The sequence below is a fragment of the Oryzias latipes genome, chromosome 22, assembly GCF_002234675.1.
Source record: "Oryzias latipes chromosome 22, ASM223467v1".
Taxonomy (NCBI): Eukaryota; Metazoa; Chordata; class Actinopteri; order Beloniformes; family Adrianichthyidae; genus Oryzias; species Oryzias latipes.
The window spans coordinates 15,796,076-15,808,103 of record NC_019880.2 but is presented as its reverse complement, the minus strand read 5'-3'; the positions used below and the strand labels follow the sequence as shown (position 1 = coordinate 15,808,103).

At 39.3% G+C, this 12,028-nt stretch overlaps 1 protein-coding gene across 1 annotated transcript; it reads right to left on the bottom strand.

Moving 5' to 3' along the window:
• Positions 1-948: 948 nt before the first annotated feature.
• LOC101158400 (CD109 antigen-like) lies at positions 949-11,529 on the bottom strand. The gene is made up of 18 exons (XM_023951975.1): positions 11,372-11,529; positions 10,725-10,785; positions 10,544-10,649; positions 10,353-10,470; positions 9,118-9,231; positions 8,815-9,033; positions 8,558-8,699; positions 6,915-7,091; positions 6,735-6,816; positions 6,176-6,407; positions 5,889-6,060; positions 5,003-5,196; positions 4,642-4,797; positions 4,470-4,535; positions 3,967-4,106; positions 3,732-3,888; positions 1,545-1,647; positions 949-1,445 (listed from the first exon to the last, which is right to left on the bottom strand). The coding sequence occupies exons 1-18, from the start codon at positions 11,423-11,425 to the stop codon at positions 1,249-1,251; spliced, it is 2,490 nt and encodes an 829-aa protein (XP_023807743.1). The 5' UTR covers positions 11,426-11,529; the 3' UTR covers positions 949-1,248.
• Positions 11,530-12,028: the final 499 nt, after the last annotated feature.

Here is a 12,028-nt window from a genome sequence, read left to right as displayed (position 1 = left end):
AGACTATGGGGTAAGATAGCTCTCAATATGGACAAAGTTATGCACAACGTTGCAAAAAACATATGAATCCAAAATTTAGTTTTACGTTTAACATGTCTATTGTAAATATGATTTGTCTTTGTTTTGAATATGACTTTTTTTGTCTTGAATATGAAACAGAAAAAATATGGAACTTTATTGATGCCACAAGGGGAAATGTATTGTTCATTATTTAATTAGAATTTCTAATTATTTGATCATGATTTTTATTTATTTGTTAATTTATATTTTTAATTATTATTTATATTTATTATAATTTTATTTATTTAAATTTTACGTACTACTTCCTATAACTCAGTTAAAATAACACATCATAAAAGAGTGTTTTCCGTTACTGTTCGATTTGTTGTTGCTAAGCGACAACAGCTAATTGTGTAAACAATGCACCTGCAGACTGTCACAGACCCACAATGGCTGGAAAATGGTCGGGATAGGAGTAGCAGACATGCCACTTCAAACATTAGGTGTAAAGAGGGTTGATAATAAGAGGATAATGAAACCGTGCTCATGCACTTAGTGAATTGATGTTTGTAACCTTTTTTTGTCAGTAACGTAATAGTAACTTTTGTATTCAAGGCAAAGAAAAGTCCAGACATATCAAACATAACACCAAATGAATTCATATTTTGCTCTTTCTTTTCAAAGTGTACACGTTTGTCTATGAGTATACATTTCATTTTGACATTAACCTAACCCCATACAAGACTACCTTCGTTTCTTTTCTGCCACATTAGCAGACAAACTCCTGGTTTGGTTAACTTCAGACAAAAAACTCTGATGCATCAGCAGAAGCAAAAACCACCAAACTCGAGCTAATAGCTGGAAACCAGATTGTGGGTTGCAGTTATTTATTTATTTAATCTCAGTTTGTCTGCATTTTCTGCCAAAACAGTGACAACAAGAAATATCTGGGGTTTAGTCTCCTTTAATTTCACCCTTGGCGGTTCTTTATTCAGCATTTGTATTTCAGTCAAATCATGTGGACACATAGAGGAATGCAAACCAAAAGAGGTACACAAATGTACATTTTATTGCTTCATTGAGGTAAAACAGTAGCCGACTACAAAGATTCACTGTTTTTATTGATGTTTGCTAAAAAAAAAAAAAAGTCATGCTTTATCTCTCGGCTCACAGTAAATGACATTAAAGCAGCATGCAAAAACTCCCCTCACCCTAAATTTTTCAGTTAAAACAAACACATTTTACCGATCAAACTGCAAAAAGACTAACAAGGGCAGCTCCGAGAAACAAAAAGCTCAAGCGGAAGGTTCTGTCATCAGCTGCTTGTGAGTTGCTCATTGAGATGTGGATTCCAGATTGGCAGAGGTTACAGTTTTCTCCACAGAAGGAGCAGGACTCCCTGCTATAAAGACTCTCGGAGTTGTAGGTTCTTTTTGCTCTCCTGGCTAATATCGATAAAAAGAAGGCACAATGGAAAGGATTGTTGGTTACTCACATGATTTGATGATGCTGATTCAAAAAGGAATGTGAGAAATGACACTTACTGGGTTCATAGTAGTCATAAACCAACACCATGGCATCCCGAACCCGAGCCACTTTGTAGTTTCTGATGATGGGAAGTCTCATGCAAACCTCAGTCTTATTGAGCTGCAAATTATAAAACAAATTAATAAGGTGCTCCTAGAATCTCATTTAAAATTTTAAAGTAGTAGAACCTTGAATCTACATTTTTCTAGTGTCTTTTTTTAAAAACCCTAGATGCCTGATTTTATTTCCAGCTGTGACAAAAAATGTACTCAATGGTTTTGCTTTAAAGTAGATGCTAAATTCATGTCATTTTGGAGCCAAAGTGGTATGATGCATATTTGCAATAATAGGCATCAAGGGGTGGTACCACTATCGGTACGGGACCTTGGAGGTTTGGCGGGTTGGGGTCTCCCTTGAAGCAATGTCAAATCGGTGGTTGCCCTAACTGGTCGGCTAGTTCTGTCCCATCTGTGCCAGACCAGAGCTCTCCCAGGGTCGACTCTTGGGGGCGGGGGCCTAGGCTTGCTCCTTGGAATGGCTCTTTCTTGGCTCCTCTCTCTTTGTGTGAGGTGAAGGGTCCGGAGCCTGGGGGATTACATCACATCTGAGCCTGGGGGTGTCCGTGTCCCTGTGGTGCGGGTTCTGGTCCTTGCCCTTGAGCACTGGCCTTCTCCAACAGTGGGTGAGCCTGGTCGGGCCATGTTTTTAACACATCTTCGGGACCCCCCACTTCCCCCTTGGCAGGAGTGGGCCTGCCTTGCTCTCTCCTGCACCTCCTGTAGGCTGGGTGGGTGGTTGCCTGGAGCTTGGACCAGTTCTCCCTTGGGGAGCCTGGCTTGTGCCTGGGGTTGGGGTGGGGGGATGCTCAGACATCATGGGTGGTGGTGGGCTGCTTGTCTGGGGGTTCTCTCATGGGGCAGGGTTCTGGGGAGGGCTATTCTTCTGGTCGGGCTGGAGATTGCACTCTCTGCTCCCCTGTGCCTCCCTGCTCTCTGGCATTGGGGGCCCCAGTGGCGGTCCAGCTGACCGTGGCCTGGGTGGCAGAAGTGATTGCCCATCGGGTGGTTTCTCTCTATCTGCTATACCGTGCAGGTGTTGGGGGTCCTGGCTACCACTGCTGCTTCGGCAGGGGTCGAAGCAGCAGTGTGGTGTGGGGATGACTGGGCACTCTTCCTCTTTTGTTTTTACACTCCATCATCCATAAACACTTACTGGAGCACAGGTGTTTGCTTACCTTTGCACAAATAATTCATTTGACTGAATGAAATGTTTCACATGTGTTAGTCTGAATGCATAAGTATGCATGTATGAACAGTAGTTGTATCGTCTACATGTTGACTTGTTTATATGTGAAGATTTTTGGAGACGACAGGCATGCCTGTAACATTTGAGTGTGTGTCTGGTCAGGCCCCACCCCTTTTAGATTTATTGTACATTTACACCTGACAGTAATGATTATAAATGATTATAAACTTCTAGCCACTTGTTGCTTTATAATGTTCTATGACTTTACCCCCCCCCCCCCTCTTCCATCGTCCAACGACCCCCCTACCAACATCCCTCCTCCTACCTTTTGCTTATGTGCTTTCTGAAAGGTCGGAAATGTAAGTTTAATTAAAAGTAAAATTCCTTTACACCATATTTGTATATAATTCTATTAACATAAATCAAATGCTCCCGTAAGCAGTAATGCTAAAATCTTACTTTTAAATGGTAAACATCTCAAATGCATAATCAACAAAGTAGACTAATAAAAGCTCAATGAGTTTCCATAGTAACTCCAAACGTGGCTGGAACTCATTGGTTGTCTGCTAATTGGTCAGGATTGTCAGACACCAGACCTTGATAGCCAGCATCCTGCAAGTTTCTAAGAAAAATCCTGCCTTTTCTGCTGCTGATTACATGGATCAGGTGTGTTTAGCCAGTAAGGAGCTTCATTGGCAGTTTAATTGGAAAATATGTAGGATGCCCTTTGAGATTGTAACCCATGGCCAAATCCTTGGTTTGGCTGTCATTTCATCACACTAATATTGCCAACTGTAACAGTTTATCTGATAGTTACTTTGGATAACAGTGTTTCCTGTGTCACTTTACATGATATTTCCCTCTCCAGGCATTGAGTTGAATCTGCTGAACAAAATGTGCATAAAAGGATGGAACAGAACCAGAACCATCTACATCATAAAGAAACATGAGATTCTTACTGAGTCCAGGTACAGGTGGACTTTTTCAGGCGTACTTTCCACCTTCCTAACCAAATCTGAGGGGAAGGTTGCTTCAGGAAGTAGACCAAGCCCACTCAGCATGCCCACATCCACAATAACCATTCCAGTGTTGGGTATTATCTGATTGTCTTTCAGTCTAGAAGGGTGTAAAAAGATATCATGACTAATTTTAAAACTGATATCCAGTACACTGCATTGACGTTGCAGAACTTACCTTGTGCATATAGTCAAGATCATGTTGCTGTGGTTACTGGCTTCAGCAAGATGAATATTCAATGAGAATGCTTCCTCATCTGAAACCTGCTGGGGGCTTTGCAGAAATGTCTGGTTCTCCACGTTGTAAAAGGCATTAAGCTGGATGAATTTATAAAAAACTGTTGCAAGTGATTTTGAGCAGATTATCAGATCAAACACTTAACAATATAAGATTTCTATATTTCTTTTTTCTCTGGATGTTACCATGATGCACCAAAAAGTGACAGCTAAAAGTCTGCATTCCAGATGTTGGAACTGGGACCCCATTGTCACGCTACATTTGCGTTTGCTGTTTACAGGGAAACGGAACATTCTGCTGTCATGCAGAGATGCTATCATCGGTTTATTCTGAACGTGCTCGTGTGGTTAAACCATCTGTCACCAGGCTGCTCGACCAAACAGGATGAACAGAGGCTGCAGCATGCATTCATGAAAAACAGTTAGGAAAAACTTAGATGTTACCTGAACCAGAGCAAATCCCTGTCCTTGTATGTACATGTTCAAAGGCAAATCTTTTTCAGCATTAATCTGTGAATTAAAAAAAAATGTATTTTTACCTTTTTTTTTTCCTTTGTATGCAAAATATTTTTTTTAGAATTGAAATTAAGGCTCAGATTGTGCTTCCTGCCATTACCTTTTGGTTTTGACACATCCGGTAGTTGGTAGAGTTGATGTTAAATGACATCTTAAACGAAGACGTCGATGAAGACATGTCAATTTTCAGGTTTATAGCATTAGCGCCGCTGAATGCTGCATAATAAGCCAAAGCCTGTAGTGCAATAACTGTATCCTGCAGAAAACACAAGCAGGAAGACAATATGGATGATGTCAGTGTGGATGCCACACCTGTCTGTGCTGTCCCGGTCTATAATCTGGACATACAGAACATGAGACAACAATAAAATGTGCATCCAAACTGACTTTTTTTCCTCCTAAATCTTAAATAAGACTCAATATAATCAGATTTTCAGGTGGATGGAAAAGTCTATTCTCACCTGAGTTGTCCCAAAGCCCCCCAGATGGTTCGTCTGAATACTTAACCACTTCATCAGCTCAATGCCTTCGATGAAACTGCCACGCACAAACAGAGCCAGCAGCACGTAAGCAGCCATTTCAATCTGTGCTGACTGTACCCTGCTGAGGTCATGTGAGTTCAGGCCAGCAGAGGAAGTCCACATCATGACTCCACCTTTGAAAAAAAAACAAAGACTGAATTCAAACAACCAATGTTGTCAATGAATCTGCAGATAACTGTCAATGTTTTGAGCCAAACAATATGGGGAAATCATGTTTCTGCACTGGAAGTTTATTTATAAACCTATAAATCGTGGTTGATTAAATAGTCTGAGTTTAAGGAAATGACATGTTTATTATGGGTTTGGATACACTTATAGCAGCTACGTATTTTCGCCAAACATTGGTGGGAGAGAAACTTTTAGAAACTCTTCCAGTCTCAAGTTTTACCCCAAACAGGAAGAAACAACAGTTTAATGTCTGAATCCAAACAAATTTGACGCCAAATTATCTGCGGATCCCGTAATATTACATGTGAGAGGGGGAATGGTACTGAAATACAGAAAACAATGTCCAATAAGGGGGATATATTTATTTGAAATGACCTTTAAAATGATGTTTCAGGGTAAATGCACAATTTGTTTGTTTTTGTTCTTTTCTGACAAGTTTATTTTCAGATTTAGGGATATAAAAGTCTGGTAATATATGAATTGGCAGTTATGAACATTTGCTTTTCTGTGTGACTCTTTGTAATGTGTGTCAATATTCTTTTTCATCCTTTATCTTTTGTGTTTACGTTGCCTTGTTTAAATAAAAATTTTTTTAATAACATACATTTGTTGTGAAATCTTTTACATTTTAAATTACCAATATTATCAGCTCTGTTCTTCAGTTCAGTGAGCGCTCTGCTTGCTAGAGGACGGTTCCCTCGAGCTAATGCATAAGCCACCAGACTCAGGCTGTAGTTACTGACCACACCGGTGGACAGTTTGTTCTCCAGGTAGTTCAGGGCTAGAGACACGTTGCTTGCATACTTTTCCTAACAAAGTAAAAAAAAAAAAAAAAAGGAATCATTTTTCATCAATGGAATCTAAAAAGCTAACGTTTCTCCTGATGCCACAAAGGCAAAAGTTAAAACTGCGGTGCAAACTCACCTTATAAGAGTCATCTTCCAGGAAGGCCACCAGCACAAATGCAGTGAGAGCCACTGAGCTATCATCCATTCCTCCCTGCATTTCTGTGTGGATGAGCCTGCCCACCTCCAAGAACTCCCCCTGCTGGCCCTGATGCTTCAGGAGCCACATCAGGGCTTGGATCAGGACCTCTTGGTCCACCTGGATGTAGGTCTGAGCTTGGAGAAAGCACCGCAGCACAAAGGCTGTCAGCCTGGACAGCAGTGGTGGGGATAAGAAGCATTATGAACAAATGAATTTCAAAGGGACATCTTTATAAAAATAAAAATAAATATGTTGGTTTTTGTAAGCACTTTGTCCAAATTGATTTTCAATTACAACAGTTAAAACAATAATACTGTCAACTGTGTTTCAGCTGCCACCATATAAAAATATGTTCTCAGATCTACTGAGCCGTTCCATGTCTGGGATTAACATGGAGTTCGGTCACCTTGTAAAAGAATTGTATATAACATGGTAACATCATTATTTTTAAATCCTAGGTGTGTGCTGTTTCAAAGTCAGAAGATTTGTGACCCACCAAGTGCTACCAGATGCATCACTTTCCCCAAAAGCACTGAAAGAACCATCATCTCGTTGGTAAGACAGCTGCGTCTTATATCCTACAGAAGTAAATCCAAGATTTTATATTTTTTATTTAAAGTTTGGAGAAAGTTACTACGTGTTTGTGAAGAAGGGAAGTGATGCAAAGACCGTTCACCTTTAGTCAGGTAACCCAAAGCTCTGCTTCTGATCTCTGCATCGTCCTGGCCTGACTTGTCCAGATACTGAAGGACATAAAGACTTGGAGCTAAGTGGATCATGTTCTGCTCCCCACATCCAATTGGGACCTGGACCAGTGAATCCAAGTTGTTGATGGACAACGCTAAGATATCACCTACAAAAGGCAGCGAAGGACCACAACAGAGTCAAACCAGGAGATAAAGGCTCCCTTTTCAATTATCAGTATAATATGTTACCATTTTCTACTCATAAAGAATAAAACATTCAATCAGAACATAATTGAAAAAAAACTATGTAATTATTTAAAAAAGTATTAATTCCCGAACTCATTTACGGTGGAGGTCAGAGTTCAGAAATGTAGAGGTGGAGGAATTTGAAACACCTAGAATCTCAAACCAAAAACATAGCAGATGATATCAAATTGACAGTCAATGTGCAAGAAACTAAAGTGCAATGTGCCTTTGCCAATATACAAGTGAGGTTTGGAATAAGTGTGTGGGACTTTTTCCCTTGAAGTTCAGGAAATGCATTTTCGTTTTATAAATGTATCAAGTAATCATACATCTCATGTATTTGTGGGTGTTTCATTTTAGAGATTACTCTCTCATCAAAATGCATTAAAAAATATAATCTAAACAGATGAAGGAGACGTGACTGCCCCTTCACTGGAAATTCTTACCAAGACCCGTTTTAGATACCTTTCATTTTTGCAATTTACCATTTTCTATGACGTAGTATAAGGGTCACCATAAAAATAATAAATAAATACATTTACGAGAATAAAGTCATAAAATTATGAGAAAAAGGTTAACATTTTACCAGGGTAAACTCGTAGAATCATGAGTATAAAAGTCATTTTTTATGACAATAAAGTTTTAACCTTACATAAGTTTGAAGCTGAAAAATGATGAGAATAAAGTCATAAATTTATGAGGCAAAAGTTTGTTTACTTAGTCACAGATAAACAACAAAAACAGAACCAATATGGGATTTTACAGATTAATAATGCTAAGTCTTTTAGTGAGTCAACAAGATTTTATTATAAGCATTAGGACATTGAAAAATATTTTCAGGAAACATTTAGTCGCAGAGGTCCAAATGCATTATGGTATACAGAAAGCCTTTTGGTCACTATAAATGGCTGCATTAATGGATTTAGCTGACACTTAATGTGGAAAAATGTGGTAAAGTTACAAGTTTTTTCTCATAATTTTAGGAATTTATCTTTATAAAATCATAACTTTTCCTAATAAATTTACGACTTTAATTTCTTAAAATTACAACTTTTTTCTCATAATTTTAGGTTTATGTTCCTGTAAATTTATTTATGTTTTAATTTATTTTTGTGCGTGGTCCTCATACCCCCTCGTATTTTTTAGTCGTTACATTAAGTAAAAAATAAAACAACAGCTTATTTTCAAGTAACAACTCTAAACCTTCAAACGTTTGAGTTTTTTGTTTGAATGCACTCATAACTGTCAGGATCCTCCATCACATCGACCTTCATGAGCAACTGGTTCATACTGCTCCTCACCATTTCCTGCAGAACCTCCACTAAACATTAAATGTTTTTAAATGGAAAGGCTATCGGTACAAGACAGAGGGAAATGTTAAACATACCGCCCAAAGCCACACGAGCCATCTGGCTGCCCGGTACCACGTGTGGTGGAAAGGAGAAAGAGACGGATCTGGAGTAGCTGTCTGACTGCGGCGCCAGCTCCAGGAAAAGAGTCTGAGAGGACGACTGCTCGATTCCTTCAGGCTACAGAACACATGACAATAACTCAGGGTCAACTCAAAAGCCGTGCAGAAACTTAGAAGTTGTAGGGAAATCTGCAAATTCAGGTTCACATTGGACATTTTCTCTTCTATTTTACCTTCACCAGTAACTTCCAAACAACGCTGTCGGAAGCTTCCATAGATACAGCTTCTACTGATATTTCCATCTCGCCCAGAACCAAAGGCTCTATAGGGAACAAGGCTGAGGCAGAAGCATGACTCCCTATGGTCAACTGCTTGGCGTTTATCACAGACATGTCTCTTTGATTGCTCAACACAAATTTGAAAGCTTCACTCTGAGCAAGCAACACAATGACCTGCAAACAGAAACATCATCAATCAAGTGGTAGTTTCTTTGATTTATGTCTATGAAGGCAGAGGAAAGGTTCTGTCCAACACACCTCAAGGTTGTGCTCTAAATAGTTGAAGATGTTTGCTTCTAGGACAATCTCCTCTCCTCTGATGATGTGTGGAGGGGCCACAAGAGACAAGGAGAAGTCTTTGGATACCGTCAACTGTTAATGACAAGATGCACAACATAACTGATCGTCTCTGGAGGAAAGCCGATTTATTACAGACAAACTAAAAGTAAAAAGTGTTTCTTGGAAATTGTGTCTTCTGCAAAGATCTGACAACCAATCCAATGTAAAAAAAAAACACACAAAAAAAAACCCCGACTCTTCTGGTGTTGGGAGGTGAACTACAGTCTGTCAAATTGGCCATTATTAATAAAGGATCAAAGTGGGGATGTAAAAAATTGTTTTTTTGTACAAACTATGCTCCATTTGCAACAGTGCCTTGCCTTTCAGGTAAACTGCATTCACTCAAAGGCGAGATTTCTTATAACAGGATTATTTGAAGGATGTTCAATAAAGACCTAGAACTTCTGAATGGAAATCCATTCTAGGTCTAGTTCTAGGTTTTTTTTCTTTCTGTGCTCCGTGCTGTTTGGGCTCCAACTTAGATGTTGTCATTGCCACATTTAGGCCTGTCACCTGATTCACAGGACCGTCAGCTGATCCAAGGGTGCAGCAGCTGCAGTCTCACCAGGTCCTGGGAACCCACAGTGTCTACCAATTGGCAAGGTGGAATTTTATCTTTCTTATCCGCTGTGTCCCTAAGGATTTGAAGTTCCCTCCGTCACAGGCGAATGAATGAGATTGTCACATGAGTGGAATTATCTGCCTTTTTGTTTGTGTTCACTTCATTGTTCCTAACATAGTCTTCATCAATACTCTTCAGGCAGATATGGTTTCTTTTTTTTCTTCATTTCCTTACACAACAGCTGTATTCAGGCTTTCTTGCCTGTGTTTTTGGTAAATCCTAAAATTAATTATTTTTACACTGGAACCACATCTCCTGCTTTGTGTGAAGGAACTTCTATCTTTGCTGAAAGGATTAAAAATAAATGGAAGAGACCAATTTTCAAATCTACCGTTTGTCAATTTGTTGATTAAAAATGGCAACTACCAAGAAAGCTGCATAAAACTGAAAAAGCTACTCATTCAGGAGAATAAACAGGTACAGTCAGCTGCATCACTCTTTTTTTTTTTGCTTTTAATATTCTATTCTCTTTGTGTCATTAGTCAATCAGACCATGGACATCTTGATGCTTTCAAAGAAGCAGAATCCTTACCTTTTGTGGCACCGGAGTGAAACCCAAACCCAGATTCTCTGACATGACGAGAACAACAGCTCCCAGAAAAGTCACACCATCAGGAACTGTGATTTTCTCACTGGTCCACGATTTATCACTAAAAAAAATATAGGAAGCAAGAGTAAAAAAGAAATCCTCCAACATTTCTTAGCATTTCTTTCAGCTCTTACCTTACAAAAGTGTCAAACCAGGACACAGAGTCAGTTCCGTCCATCCAGTATCTCCAGTGCTTCTCAACCGTAAGATCGTTATCCAGATTATTGAAAAGATCATTCTCTAAAAGGCATAAAAAACCCACATTGGAGCTTTGAAAAGAAAAAAATTGACCATAACCAGTGATGAAAAACATACCATTTCTAGGCAACATGTTGTTATTCACTCTCACATTGCTCATCGTCTTTAGGTTGTAAATCTGTTTTGGAAAAACAAAAATTAGTCAATATTTTTCTCAATCTTTTTCTATCACACCTTAAGGAGCTCTATTGCAATAGTTAGCAATACTAGTAGGAACAGCATATACAATAAAGTCAGGTGACTGTTTGCCTGAAGGATGTTGCGTTTAGATAATCCAGTCTCCTACACAATACAAGCCACCAGATATCTGCAGAACAATACAGGTGGGGAACTAGTGTTTTCTTCATTCAAGGACTTCAATAATTCTTCAAGTTTTTTCTCCAAAAGTCTGCAGAGCCTCCTCTTCCTGGAGAAAGGAGTCACCTCCAAACAAAGCGGACAGATTCTTTTCATCCTGTCCGGCCGGTTTTAAGGACTATGCTAGTGTTCTCATGGTGTCCTACTGGCAGGGGGGAATACTGGGACTGGATCCAATTCTCAGGAGTTTATGTTACAGAGTTTAAATTCCTATTCTTTTGTTTGTCACCGATTTCTCAAGTCCTACGTAACAAAATATGTCTGTTAGTGGATCATCGTTTTGAACCTTGAAGTCATCATCACTTGTATGAAAAGTTATGCTAGACAATTTTTGCCGACCAACATACCTGTTCGAGCTTGAAATCCGGAGCAGACTGAAGCATTGAACTGTCTGCCCCCATTACCACAATTCCAACCTGAACTTTGGATTCAGCTGCAGCTACAGTGAGGGACACCTGCTCACCTGGCTGAGCCTTCTCTTTGCTCCAATTTAGAGTTACCTGAGGGGAAGCAAGCTAACAATTACCAGCAACAGAAATGTAAATGCATGTAAATAAACCTAACAGTAACTTTATTAGGTACAACCCTTACACTACGTATCGCAAAAACCTCATCTCGCAAACACATGACCAGTGGTTGACCCAGCTCAAATGGAGCGTCCAAATGAGGAACACAGGAAATAATTGTTGGTGATAGAGAAATATGGTCTCAGTGTTTTAAAAATTGCTGATTCTTTGTGAATTTTTAGAAAAAAAAAATTCAAAGATTTGAAGAAAATGGTTTGATAAAGAGAATATCAAGTGACCGAGAAGTTGTGAGGACAGAAATCTTCTGCTTGTGTCAAAGATCAAATGAGAATGGACAGATGAGGTGATGGAAGGACATCAGAGACAATCATGACACAGATGAGCTTTGGTTCTAGATGTGGTTTAGTTGGGAAACTGGCAGCCAAAAATCCCAACAAAAACGGCAACTCCCATAGGCTCACTAAGAGTAGACAATAC

Coding starts and splice junctions, on each gene's coding strand:
- LOC101158400 (XM_023951975.1), bottom strand. CDS start 11,425: ATGGGGGCAGACAGTTCAATGCTTCAGTCTGCTCCGGATTTCAAGCTC. Junction 7,092..8,557: donor GGCTCGTGTGGCTTTGGGCG/GTATGTTTAACA, acceptor TGCCTTTTGTAG/GTGATATCTTAGCGTTGTCC. Junction 4,536..4,641: donor GGATGTGTCAAAACCAAAAG/GTAATGGCAGGA, acceptor TTTAATTCACAG/ATTAATGCTGAAAAAGATTT.